Source organism: Lotus japonicus, chromosome 1 (genome assembly GCF_012489685.1).
Source record: "Lotus japonicus ecotype B-129 chromosome 1, LjGifu_v1.2".
Classification (NCBI taxonomy): domain Eukaryota; kingdom Viridiplantae; phylum Streptophyta; class Magnoliopsida; order Fabales; family Fabaceae; genus Lotus; species Lotus japonicus.
The window spans coordinates 463,462-477,626 of record NC_080041.1 but is presented as its reverse complement, the minus strand read 5'-3'; the positions used below and the strand labels follow the sequence as shown (position 1 = coordinate 477,626).

The following is a 14,165-nucleotide window of genomic DNA, read 5'->3' as shown; positions in this document are numbered from 1 at the left end:
TTGCTCAAGATTAAAAGTTATTTAATGATTTTTTTTTCCTGTACAGTCACATGACTTTGTGTTTTTATCTTGACCGTTAATTATTAATTATTAGGTCTAAAGGTCAAGATTTAATACCCACATATCTCACAATAAGAAGTCATCCAACATGATACGTCTTGCTATATATATAAAGATGTATTATATGACAGGACTTTCTCATGTGCTAGTGATGATATAAGTAAATCTTGATAATTACATATTACCAGTGATCAATATTAAAACATAAACTCATGTGGTGCCCATTTGATCAATAAATTTTAATCTAGTATGACCAAGATTTAACCTTCTCTCTCACATAAAAACTAATCTTTTTCACTAGACACATCCCCTATATAAGCCCCACATATTGGTACCAAGAAAGTTTGAGGGGTGGTAGGCTATCCTATTCTAAGGTTAAAACATGCCACCGGTGGCCAGCCTCAGCAAGGACTGATGGTGGTGCTAACACATTGCCTACCGGAGAGGATTAGTGGATTACTGGCTAAAGTGCTTTGTTTCTTAACGGCTGAACTAACCCTCATTAGCGATTGTATGTATGAATGCCCATGTCACGTGTAGGGCATGCTATAATTAATTGATGATCAATATCAAAAGATATTTCCATCTCGTAAACAAAACAAAGGCATGACATTTTGAAATTGAATGCCTATTACCAAATCCTCACGACATGGAACAGGAGTAAAACCTATAATATGACGTCAATGAAAGGCAAGAATTATCTATAGAGCAACACCAAAACCACAAAACTTACTGGTAGAAACACAAGACCATGTAAGAAGCCAATGATAACCAAGGCCAGATACATCTGGAAATAATACACCTGCAAAGACCGGAAAGTTACTAAACCATTTCTTGAGCTGACAATTAAGTGTCGAGCCATGGATAATATATCACATACCACAAAAATTTCTGATGTTGAGAAACAAAGGACTAGAACTCCAACAAGTTTCGTAAGTGTGATTCCACTGCAAAACCAAGTTACATAACACAAAATGAAAAGTGTCAGCAAATTAATAGTGCAGAAAGACACTAATAATTCAACCACCATTCAAATTGATTTTTTATAATGAGTTAACAGATGATATACGTATATCAATTCTTTGACAATAGAACAAGAGTTACCATTTAGTGTGTTTTGACTGCCTTTTTTTTATTTATCGCTTTTTACCAAGGTGTTTAAAATCTCTAAATGCAGAAGAAATAAGTGGAAATCATAAAGTTATAGACCACAACAAATGGGAGAACACATAAAATGAGAGTTCCATATTCTGTAAACTAAGCAGAAAAAGCAACCATCAACTGCTCACGCTCAATAATATTACAGTACCGTAATACTTATAACCTTCAAATATTAACAAGGGAAAACGGAATTTAAGAAGGATAGTCAGAAACATATTGGACAATTGATAGTAAGAAGTTGCATGAAAATATATCAATCTAATGGTATGCACCCATCTACATACTAAAATTACACTAAGCCGACTATTAACAAACCTAAAATCTTCAAACAATCTTTATGAAAAAAAAAAATGCACTCCTATTATTCCTTAAGTTATACTTTTTACACATAATAACAAGGTTTCTAAAATATAACTTCATGGACTACTTAGTTTTCGACTTATCGCTGACTAATTCATTTTAAATTTGTCATACATGATCAGCTAGACAATATACAATCATTCATATTATTTATATGTAAGTTATATAGGTGCTACACTCAGGTTCAAGGCTATGATTGTCATGAAATGCAACAATATATACACTCAACCTGAATACAGAAGCCCCCATGGTACACAATGCTGTCTTTGCTCGTAGGCTCCTATCCCCTGAGCTTACCTGTTATGAGTGATATAAAATCACTAGTAAATGTGCATATTCACCAATATACAGTCCAATTGCATCAAGGTCTTCTTTAATATGGATTATCAATTCACAATGTGTAGGGTCGAGGTAGAGTATTAGAGTATGTGTCTTCCATACTGTTATTAATAAGAAAAAGACTTGAACTCAAACAAGCTTGAGTAGCAAATTTACCGTCCAAACTCATACTCGAAGCATACCTATATGCTCAGATTAGGACTCATTATTTGGATTTTAGTTAAGTAGAATATGCTACTCCCTCCGTTCCTAAATATAAGACCTAATACAAAAAATTGCGCTTATTAAGAAAACATTAAATGTGTTCAATTAGTGTATTGGTTTTTTAAAAATGCATACATTCCTCCATATTTACCCTTTGTCATTTTCTCTCACTAATTAATGGTAAGTGGTCATCAAAACTTGGGAATTGAAAACATATAATTAATGTGGAGGGTAAAAATGGAAGAGTACAAAACCTTTTGTTAGATTATTGTAACTAGGTTTTATATTTAGGAACTTCAAAATTTTGAAACTAGGTCTTATATTTAGGAACGGGGGGAGTATCATTTAATCTCTCTCTCTCTATATATATTGTGTGTGTGCGCGTGCGTGGGTGTGTATATATATCTAGGGATGTATCTTATGAATGTGAGAATGGTGAGAATAAATCATGACCATTAGATCTAATCATGAATGGTTATATATTAAAATTTATTTAATGATCATGTGACAACTTAAAAATATCATGTGACTTTTAAGAAAAGTCATGGCTTAATGTTTAAATCTTGACCGTTCATGATTAGATCTAACCGTCACGATTTATTCTTACCATTCTCATATGATACATACATACATACAGACATACATACATATACATATATATATAATTATAATTTTATATGTATATATATAGGGGAACGCTAAGTTACTCCAACTTGTTTTTTAGAAGGAGTACGTTAGCAACCAACACCTTTTTAATTGGACTAAAAAACCATTCTTTTATTTTCAAACGAACACAACTTGTTTGGGTATTTAAGTAATTTGCATTTTAATTTTTTTAAATCTGAAAAAAAAAAACACAATCTCTCTCCTCCTAATCCCTAACCCATCTCTGTATTCAATAGAGTGAATCGTTCCCCTCTTCCTCCATTATCACTTCTCTTTTTCATTCCCTCCCCACCATTATCATAATATCATATGACAAAAAAATTTGCAATTGGCCACAGCATCCAGTCATGAAAATGGTGCCTTGGATATTGTAAAATCACATGAGAATGGGAAATTAACTACTCAGATCATCAGATGACGCCAAACTACGTTCTGCAAGTAATGATCATAAAGAAGAAATTTTTACCCCGCCCACCAACATTAACTTTCCAGCCCTGGTACTTGATAAGCATAGCATACTTGCGTTTTCAAAAAAAGAGAAGAATGAGAAAAAAAAAATTGTGAGTGATGTCTGAAGGAGGAAGAAGAAGTTGCGGGAAGAAGAGAGAGAAAAGGGGAGAGAGTTGAACGAAAATCAAAGGAGAGAGAAATTCAGTTTTTTTAATTAAAAACTGAAACTGAAATTACATAACCACCCTCCAGTTTAAGTTGGCTTTAATAAGAGAGTGATGGGTTTTTTGTCCAATTAAAAAGGTTTGGTTGCTAATTTACTCCTTCTAAAAAACAAGTGGGAGTAAGTTAGCATTCCCCATATATATATATATATATATATATATATATATATATATATATAATTAGTAAAAGATATTTCACATGTCAAGCAATCTCCACAATACAGTTTCCTCTAATAATAAACCATCCTGACCGTAAACAAGTACGAAATTATAAAGGCCAGTCTGACAAATAATACTATTTCCTCTTAGGTCTAAACCATCCTACCTGGTATAAAACCAATGATGAGACTTACCATGAATGCATGTGCTATATGCACACAGAACTCTACAGCAATTCCTATTGACATAATAAGGTTTACAACCGAGACTGCATTTAGTTGAATACCAAGAATTGCCATTACACCCTGCATAAGTCACGAAGGTTGTCAGTTTTGTTTTGTAACTATGAGGAATCAATTGAACATAAAAAAGTGCTGTTTTTACAATAAAGAAAAGTATAAACGTTAAACACTCCCACCCCAACCCTAAAATAATAGAAATTAGAAAAATAGGATACTTAAAGGGAAGACAAAGGAAAGATGTAATAAAATTCATAATAGTAAAAACTAATAATACCAGGAGGTCCAAAATTATCATAACCAGAACAAGTAAAATGATTGCTGAACTCCACAAGCTGCATTGGATTGCAAACAGGGGGAAAATTGTAAGTTACACTTAATCCTAAAAAGGAGAAAACAAAATTTCAATTACTGTGAGAATACAAGGCTTATGTTTAGTTTTCTTACCTGGACGTGATGACCAGACAAACAACAAAAACAGCACCTGTTATATAAGTTATTCAACGACAAATGAGTTTGATTGAAGAAAGACAGACAATATACTGTAAATTTTGATGACTCGCCCAGGCAATAACTGAAAACTTAATGGCAGAGAAACAAAACATGGAGAAAAGTGAGGAGATGAATTAAATTCTCTTTCTAATTTATGGCACCATCAGAAATGTTAGGCACATAACAAATTAGTATTACCCAATGATATGTAGTTAAACCTCGATACTGAAATATTTAACAACATAGAGAGCAACAAAATATGCTCTATATCCTTCAGGAGGCGAAAAAAAGTGGCTCGATGTTTTATAAAACAAAAAAGTACTCAATGATATAAGGTGAAATTAAAACTCTGAAGCCAAGAACTCAAGTATAAACCTTCATTACATACAAAAATCTTAAAATATAAAATTGTAAGCAGGAAGGAAAAATAAAACAAAAAGACAAGTATCTAGGATTGTAACAGACAGTTGAGCTCATTCAAGTAGGAATATAGGATTGACATTAGGAGTATGATCCCATGTGTATATACTTGTTATTAAACTGTTCTGGAATACCAACCTAGTGCTATTGCAATGTTGATCAGGGCTATCTTCCATATATCCAGGTATTGTTCAAAGAAAATATAGAACACTGAGTATGGAAATATATCCATCTGCACCGGAGAAGGATAGTCAGCAAGAAATGGATATCCATAAAAGAAGCAATAATATGGGATACCATGTCCAGTTTTAGCCAATACAAAATTATTCACAAGGACAAGGTATCCCATAATCATATCACTCACAATTTTGTTAATAACTTAATATCAAATTATCAACAAAGAGAGATTCAGGTAAAAATGCGCTATGGATTAAAATTCCTAAGCCTCTTCTTACAGCTGATAGAGATTGAGACTCAAAACTCAAGTAAGAAAATGAATTAAAGATCACAATCCACAAAGACAAAACAATAACACAACGTAACGTAAGAAAAAAAAAACTAAGTCAACCCCTCAAAAAGGCTTGAAGAAAAGGTAATGGTAATTGCAATTAGCAAGAAAAGGTAAAAACTTCAATTCCTAAGCTATGTACATTAAGACCAAATTCCTAACAATGCATAGATCCTGAAAGCTAAAAAACCACAGGTTAAAAGGTATGATGCAACAGAATTTCAAACCTTTAAAGAAGCAGAAAGTCTAGAGGAAAACTCCCTTGCAGCTCGTATTGCATTAACATAGTCACCCTAACAAAATTTCAATTAAAGATTAAAAAATGCATCCGAATATCATAAGCCAGGATCATTTATCACACTGCATACTTGTCTGTTAACTGGTGTGTGATAAGTACGAAACTCAGAAGCTTGTATGATACCACCCTCGTAACCTGAAAACCAGTTATGAGCAAAATATTTATAACAGAAATTAACTATACATGTAGAAGTACGGAAAATATTTCAAAAAAGAAAACTTAAAATAAGCTTGTCGCATACTTGTTATACAGTTTTTCTTCACTTGGAGACGCATGCAACCTTTATGCCTCTAAATTAACTCTTTGTTAACATAATTATTAAATTTTAAACAATGCTCATCTCATCTTTCTATCTCATTCTTATGTAGCACCATCTTTACCAGAAAAAAAGTGCCTTGGACTCCATTAAAGTAATGCTTCTAAGTTCTAACTGTAGGCCTCTAACTCTTGGGTCACCACTCTTCACAATTTCTGCAAATGGATGTGGATCATCCACAGTCACAGATACTCATTATAATTTTCACTATCCACATTATAGTTTTCATTTCCTAACTACATCTCTCCTTTGCTACATATTGTTCACAGTCAATAGGGTCATTGGGTTAACTTATTATATAAAGGCCTTCAGAAGTTATATAATTGATTCCTACCAAATAAAAATAACAACTCTAAAGAATGAAAATTACAACAGGGATGGATAAAAGAAGTCGGTATAAAGGGACATAGAGAGGTGGATCAGAGTAAAGTAGTAATTGAACCAAGATGAAGAATTGAAAACTTATCTTATTGGAGGCGAAGCAAAATTGTAACAGATGGAGAAAAAGGACTCCATAGATTCATAAACGAGAGGATCATGGAAATTTTGACCAAAGAAAAATCGAAAGAGTTTTTGACAGAGTACCAACGTAGATATTCCACAACATTGCCCAGCTGTTGGAGCTGTATAAGGTCAATGAGTTGCTTTATCTAGCATGTACGGTAGACATTCTTGAGGAGAACTCGCGTTATGCTCAGGTTTTAAGGATTTGGGATGTTTTGCAATTGTCTGAGGTATCCAAGTTGGCAGGGGATATTGGAATCTCATATAGGAATTATTATGCAGATGTTCTTGGATGGTGCAAATTCAGGAGTTATGATGGGTATAATTCTACTACTAATTATATGATTTGCTTCACATTGATAAAAATAGTGGAAAGTTCTTTTCAAGTAGAAGTTTTAATATAATCCGTTGCTGCAGGAATTTTGTCAATCCAGTAATATGGTCTCATTGTCTCAACTCTCAACTACCAGTAAAAACAAACAGCTATGTGCAAAGAAGTGTCATAGTGATAGATTAGATGGAAGCATGGAAGGGATTAGGTACAGAAAGGGATTCGACCACTAAGAAAAGAGAAGGCAAAGATGAAGATACAAAAAAGGGAAAAAGGGAAGAATGACATGATGGTGGGGTCAGTGAATGGTCTCAGCATTTGCAGCTTTTACAGAATGTTAAGCATATTAGAAATCAAACACATGTAAAAGCTTATTTCAATAAGTATACAGCAAATACATGAAACACAATATTAAATCTTGTTCTTTCAATAGAGGGAGCGAGTGTCTCAAACCATTCATATCAATACTATTGGTGTAAGCCCCATGACCACCCTTTGCACAATCAGCTGATGGCAATGCATCAAGAAACCAGGGAAGCTTATCTCTAAACTGTGCTGTAGATGGACGATCATTGACCAAATCTGAGTGGCGGAAACACTAGGAACCAGGCAAAAGTGTTAGTGCTTTTACTAATTCACCCTTTTGATTTTCAGTCAAAAGCTATTCAGGCAAGGAATTTCATATATAATAAACAAAATACTTATAGGGAAAAGCATATTACAGTTGTACAGTCTTTGCACACTCCACCCAACCCACATGGTCCTTCATCTGGTAAACAGCAAGGTGGCTGAAAAAGACAAACATTTACTGTTGTAATTGAAAGATTTATAATGGTACAGAAAGCAACATCTAATTAGATTAATCATTCACAATTTACTGGTGATAGAAATATTAAGCAGGAAAAGAAAGCAAAACCATAATATGGATAAGTATACACATATGATACGTGTACCAATGAAGTATTGGTCTAGCAAGCTAGACATTAGTTGAAAGAGACAGCTACAGTTTCCCAAACAGTGGGATGGGACATCCATCAAAGACAAAATACTTGAATATGATAATTTCTGATATTTTATATATTGATAAACTTGTACAATATATATAGATGTAAAAGAGATATCTAAACTATATCTTTCTAAATCTTGAAGATACTAATCTATAATAGAAACCTATATTTGAACCATATCTCTATTTCTAAACTAAATCTTAATAATAATATTCAACAAAAATAAATTATACATATAATACGTGCATGAATGTAAGTTCAAAATATGTAAAAGATGAAAAATCAAGCAAGCTGCACACCAGATTTTGGGCCTGTTTGTTTAAGCTTCAAAAAGTTATTTTGAAGTTGCGAGAAAAAACATTGTTCTAGAGTTCTTGCAATGCAGAAACTGTTATTAATTTAGTTACTAGCATAAAAGTACTTTATATTTGAAAAAAACTGTTACAATTACATCTTTTTTTCCAGAAGCTATGCAGAGTAGCTTAAAATGCACAAAAATCTGAATTTTTTTTCTTCTTTTCGGATTCAGCTTAAACTAACACGGGATAAAATGAAGATTTTTTTTCAGAATCTAGGTGATTCTTTATGAAAAGAGCTGAAACAAATGGGCTACTAATCTAAGGACAATTAAAGAAGCATATACCTGATCATCAGGTGGACAATAAGAGCTATTTGTGAATTTTCGACAGCAACTAAAAGCTTCGGGTGATATCCATACGAGGAAATCATCAAGCCATGAGGCAGCTGGCTTGGCAATGTAGCTTGATTTTGGTATCAATGATGCTCTAGATATCTGCAGCGATGTAGAGCAAGATACACAGAATGCATTCATATATACCAAAATGCTTTTATAAAAAATACATTACAAATGTAGTAGCTGTGTAAAAATAAACCATTCAACAAAATCTTCAAAGTTTTACACATAGAAAGATTATGAGGTGTAGTTATGTAAAAGTCTACAATATATTGTTTTTACTTGCAGGAGGTATCAGTGTTCGGCTAGAATCAAGTTTTAATTAACTGGGTTGAAGTCCATGTAAACCACTTATTATAAAAGATCAACATAAATGATGAGCCACTAATGGAATTGACAAGTGATTGAAAAGTTGTTAATGGCTGGTGTCCTTAATGGAAATTCAACTCAGGCTAGTTGAATGTGGTTAAAGATATAGGTGGTACCAAAACCATAGAAAACTGCAGTTGAACTGTAGACAAGGCTGATAGTTACTATTGGGCTAGACTCAGCAATAAGACTAAACCTGATTAACTGCCTTAAAATAGGAAAATTAATGAAATGAAGATGCAGATAGTCAGAAGTCAGAATCACCATCTGTTAAAGAAATTGATCACTGAATTACCTCATTTAAAAGAGAATTTGAATCACAATGGCTAATGGAGCATAGCTGGTTTGTGTGGTTGGATTCTGAACTGCAGAAGAGAATCACAGGAAATCAGCTAAAAAATCCGATAATTTTAATTATAAGGTCTATATGAGTTTTTCCCCTTCTTGCACATTAGAGGAAAATAATGATGTGCATATTGCCACTCAGTTTCATTCTTCACTCATCTAAGGTTTGCATGCTTAAGGTATCCTTTCAGGTTGTTAATAATACAACATTGAAAGACAATGACATCAATGAACATAGAGACCATTGCACCGAGAAAAATAAAATTAATCAACCTATAATTGTAATCCTTGACAACAAAATATAATGGTGGCCCAACTCTGAGGTATTCAGAAATGTTACTGAAATATCCCTGGAAAAAGAATAAAAATAACCACTGTAAGAGACTGGATGGTACAGAATGGAACTGAAAGAATTGCAAAAAGCATAAGAATCAGAAACCTAAACCTGAAGGTAGGAATCCCGTGGAAGAGCAATCTGTTGCTCAAGACCAGGTTCAATCCTTGTAGATAATGCCTTAAAAAAATACTCAAAGAAAATGACATTTCCCAAAAAAAAATATTGCTGAAAGTTAATATTTTATCATATCTGAAGAAACTTACAATGCTTGCTAAGGTAAATGCAGCAAATATGACGATGACCAAGATTTTAACGCCCCACAGTCCAAGAAGTGGTGCATGAACCTCCTATATTTACACCATGATAGTAAAGTTAGTTTTGTTACTAAAAGCAAGACAAAGTATATGGTCTTGTTATTAACTTGAGAAATGTTTTACAGTTATCAACAGAGAATAATGAAACAACAAAATTGAATTCATAAAACATGGGTAGCCCCACGAACCTATTTTTTTCATTCATACATAATTACCCCATGAACTAAATATAACTTTACCTTCATGTATCGTGTCAGCAATCCATCTCTTTCCTGTCTAATACCTGCACTTCAATTATAATTATAATATGATTAGAACCATTTATGGTCAGGGTGGGAAAAGAAGTTTAAAATACTGAACTCAATAGAAGCTGAAGGCACATGATTATTCTTGAATGGAAAACGTTAAATGCATAAACAGTTCTTCAGTATCCACCTTAAATTAAAAGCTTAGTCTACCAGGTGGAGGCCCGGGACATTTACCCTCCATAACATGTTTGATGCTTCATCATACACAAGTCATTTGGAGTTTGAAGCATCGACAAAAACTCTAACAACAATACCTTGTGATGAAATTAGATCTGACTATGACAACAAAGGGGAGGGTAGATTTGAATTTGTAACCACTTGGCATGGAGCCTTTAGTACCATGTCAAGAACCAACTTATCCTCATAGCCTATAGCTAAACAGCTAAACCTACTAGATTATGGGAGCAAGAATAATTTATATCTTTTAGTAAACCCCTCATGTAAAGGCCCATAGGGCTTAAAGTGTGGACAAAGCAAGAGGCTGCATGTCATAGATGCATAAGAAGAATCGGGGGCGTAAATGATCAAATTCAAAACAAATTGATCACAGAAGCTCCAATACCATGTAAAACACGATTACCCAAAAGAATAGCCTTTAAAATTCAGGCTTGGGAATGGATTTTATCTCAAACAGAATAACCAAATATCCATGAGTGCCATAGCTCGCACATACCTTCACCCTGATCCACAGAGTGATTCAACTTTAAGCATGGAAAGCAGTCAATCCTGTTATCCTTGGCTCTCACAAAGTCTAATGTAACCAAAGCCACAAAAGCAGTAACTTGTAGAAGGAAGTCCAGTAGAACCGCCAAAGCTGAAAATATAGTCAGAAGTCAATTCACATTTCAAACTTGTTGGGTTTTTTCCCTTTATGGATAGATGAAACTTCTAAATACGTTAATTTGGTTTCAAAAAAGCAAGACAAGAGAAGAAAATTCTTCAACCTGCCATCATGGAGAATACACGGCATGCTGGCATAGAAATGAATGATCCTACTGCAAATGCCAGAACCTCTGATAAGCTTGCCAGTGTTATGGATGGGCCAACTTCCCCCATTGCATTGCTTATTTGCTCTTCTATTGGTAAATCTGAGGATTGCCGTTTCACAGCATCTACGATTATACACATGTTATCTACACCAACCTAATCAAAGAATGAAATCCAAGAAAAACAGTGAAATCAGACAATACTTGCCAAAAGTCGTAACAGAAACAACGTGGAAAAGGTAAGCAATTAACTTATAAAAATAGGAATAAACTCTAAGTACTCAATATGCAAGAATGATGTTAGAAATATAATATACAAATGGGGTGAAGATACATGAATAGTTTTTATATTATATTTCTAACTTGAATGAGTTTTGTATTATATTTCTAACATCGGAGATTGTTCAAGCGGCAGAAATAGTTGACAATGCATAATTTCATTTCAATGGTTATATCTATAACATCAAGTGAAAGCAGAAAAATATTTGAAATGGTCAGGTCTTGATGTTGATGAAAGGACTGAAATGAGAGAAAAAAACCTTAGATTATATAGTAATTGAGCTTGGGTTGGGTGGAAGTATCACCCCGCGGTCAAGGAAATTGTGGGTTACCAGTATGCAGGTCAGTCTACCACATCCACTGAAGCCCTGGACACCGACTAACATGCGACAGCCAGGGGGTCGTTTGTTCGTTCTTGCAGCAGTAGTCAGTGAGATACAAGCACTGTCTCCACCATTGCTACCGCCAGATGGAATACTCGTATGGTGGTTGCTGCTACACCAGGGAGATAGGTGAGGAAGGCGAGGATGGTACTTGTCATCTCACAGCTCCAAATAAAATAACCCGTGAACAGAGGGGAACACACACACGAAATGGACTACAGCGACTCTGCGAATGGGTAAATTTCCTATCCTAAATTCTAATGAGCTTAGCCCAACTGCATCTTACTTGTTGGACTTATGAAGGGAGCCTATGGTTTCACTTGAAACATAGTGGCAGGCCTATCTTTAGAGGGAAGCACAGGAATTTTGAAACCCCTGTTTTGGGGCAACCAAAACAAAGCTTGGGAAAAGAAGGGCATGCAAGGAAAGATTGAAGACACAGAACCAATGCTTTGCTCAGGCTTTAATGACCACTGGATGTGCTGACCTAATTGGTCACACTACATTAAAGGTTAAGCAGACCTTGTCCCTGTGGTAACAGTGAAGGTATGGGTATCGTTAGAAATGGTTGTGATTCTAGAAGTGCTGCAAAAGAGAGTGCGCCAATGGGACTTGGCAGAGCATTCTTAAACATCAACAGTAGCTAGCTCATCATGCTTCCAACCGTGAGATCCCAAGGCGAAGATATTGTTTTCAACCAATATGAAAAATGAGGAGTCTAGGGTTGATCGGATTAGGTTGAATTTCAGGGGGCGGTGTACTTAAGATATCAATGGAGGGAGAACTAGGAGGGAATTTTATACCAATTAGTCAGTTAGTAGGATGGTTAGTTAGATAACTAAATAGGAGATGTCAGGTTGGAGGGATGCTGTTGTAAATAAGGAATTAATATAAGAATTATTATTAGAAGATTATATTCAGTATTAGGAGATTTATTCTCTTATTAGGAGATTGTGTACATAATTAGTTATTTCCTTATTTAGGATTAGTCTTCTTCTATATAATGTAATTACCCTTTGTATTCTGATTAAGAAGTAATAATACAATTTCTCCTACTTTCAAGTTGGTATCAGAGCTCCCGATCTTGGGAGTTCTGCTTCTGCGAAAAAAACCCTAGCCGTCTTATTACGGCCCTTTTATCTGGTAACGTTTCCTGTTTTGCCACTGTTGGCTTATACCGTTTGGAGGCCTGTGCTCTTCATCACCGGCCTGCCATCCTCTGTTCGTTACTCCGATTGCACAGAGAGGGTTTCCCGTGCCTTTTGGTCTTGTTCTGAGGGTCGTTTCCTCACTTTGTTGGTGTTTTTTCTTGAGAAGCCTTTGGTTCTTCCATTCAAGGAGAGTGCAATCTTCTCTGTTTCTGTTATTTTTCCTCTTGTTTCCCTTCTACAGTAACATCTCTCAGTATGTCTGGAGACGAGATTCCCATACCTAAGGAGAAACTCACTTCTGGAGTGAAAGTCTCTCTTCCACCTTTGACCCACAAAGATCTCCCGGTATTACAAGGTTCCCTTCGCTTGGATGGGCGCAACTACCTCCAATGGTCTGAGCTCATCCGTCACACTCTCATAAGTCGCAAGAAAATCAGTTATATTGAAGAAAAAGCCCCTGCTGAAACTGATCCACAATATGACACATGGCGTGAAGAGAATTCTCTTATTATGACCTGGTTTTGGTACTCCATGATTCCGGAAATTAGCCGGAATTATATGTTTTTCCCTACTGCTAAGGAGATTTGGAATAATCTAGCACAGGCATATTCTAAGAAACAAGATCTCTCAGCTTGTTATGAATTGGAAAATAAAGTTTTCAATTCTAAGCAAGGAACTCTCTCCGTGACAGAATACTATGGGACCTTGAATGGTCTATGGATTGAATTAGATCAGTATCAAAATCTGAAGATGAAGTGTGATGCTGACTCCACAACATTGAATAAATTTATTGAAAAAGCGCGAATCTTTAAGTTTCTCTCTGGGCTTAACTCTGAACTTGATCCGATTCGGGTCCAAGTTTTGGGTAAAGAGCAACTCCCTTCTCTCTCAGAGGTGTTCTTTATAGTTCGTGGTGAAGAAACTAGGAGGACAGTGATGGTGGAAGACAAATCAGTTGATGGTTCAGCCTTAGCCTCTGGAAAGGGTCCCATAAAAGGATCCACCTCTTCCGGACACCCTAACCGTGATGATCGCCCCAACCGTGATGATCGCTTCAACCGTGATGATCTCTTCAACCGTGATGATCGTTGCACTTACTGTAAGAGGTCTGGTCACACCAAAGAGTACTGTTTCAAACTTTATGGAAGGGAAAACGTCCTTAGACGTATGAGGGGGTCCAAAGGTGCTCCGCAGAGGCGCGCAAATCACACAACTTCTGACATGGAAAATGATGGTGAAGTCCCACCTGTACCACCAGCAG

General features: G+C 35.2%; 1 protein-coding gene across 1 annotated transcript in view; it reads right to left on the bottom strand.

The window, feature by feature from the left end:
• LOC130732832 (uncharacterized) overlaps positions 1-14,165 on the bottom strand; it is a 32,884-nt gene that overhangs the window by 2,249 nt on the left and 16,470 nt on the right. Inside the window, exons 20-38 of the mRNA XM_057584821.1 lie at positions 11,050-11,248; positions 10,779-10,919; positions 10,037-10,080; positions 9,747-9,830; positions 9,592-9,660; positions 9,420-9,496; positions 9,097-9,166; positions 8,382-8,531; positions 7,454-7,519; positions 7,185-7,329; positions 5,651-5,715; positions 5,510-5,575; positions 4,913-5,006; positions 4,310-4,346; positions 4,140-4,197; positions 3,818-3,928; positions 1,811-1,878; positions 941-1,007; positions 794-862 (exon numbers count right to left, since the gene is read on the bottom strand). Of these exons, the coding sequence (XP_057440804.1) occupies positions 794-862; positions 941-1,007; positions 1,811-1,878; positions 3,818-3,928; positions 4,140-4,197; positions 4,310-4,346; positions 4,913-5,006; positions 5,510-5,575; positions 5,651-5,715; positions 7,185-7,329; positions 7,454-7,519; positions 8,382-8,531; positions 9,097-9,166; positions 9,420-9,496; positions 9,592-9,660; positions 9,747-9,830; positions 10,037-10,080; positions 10,779-10,919; positions 11,050-11,248 (1,680 nt within the window). The remainder of the gene's footprint in view (positions 1-793; positions 863-940; positions 1,008-1,810; positions 1,879-3,817; positions 3,929-4,139; positions 4,198-4,309; positions 4,347-4,912; positions 5,007-5,509; positions 5,576-5,650; positions 5,716-7,184; positions 7,330-7,453; positions 7,520-8,381; positions 8,532-9,096; positions 9,167-9,419; positions 9,497-9,591; positions 9,661-9,746; positions 9,831-10,036; positions 10,081-10,778; positions 10,920-11,049; positions 11,249-14,165) is intronic.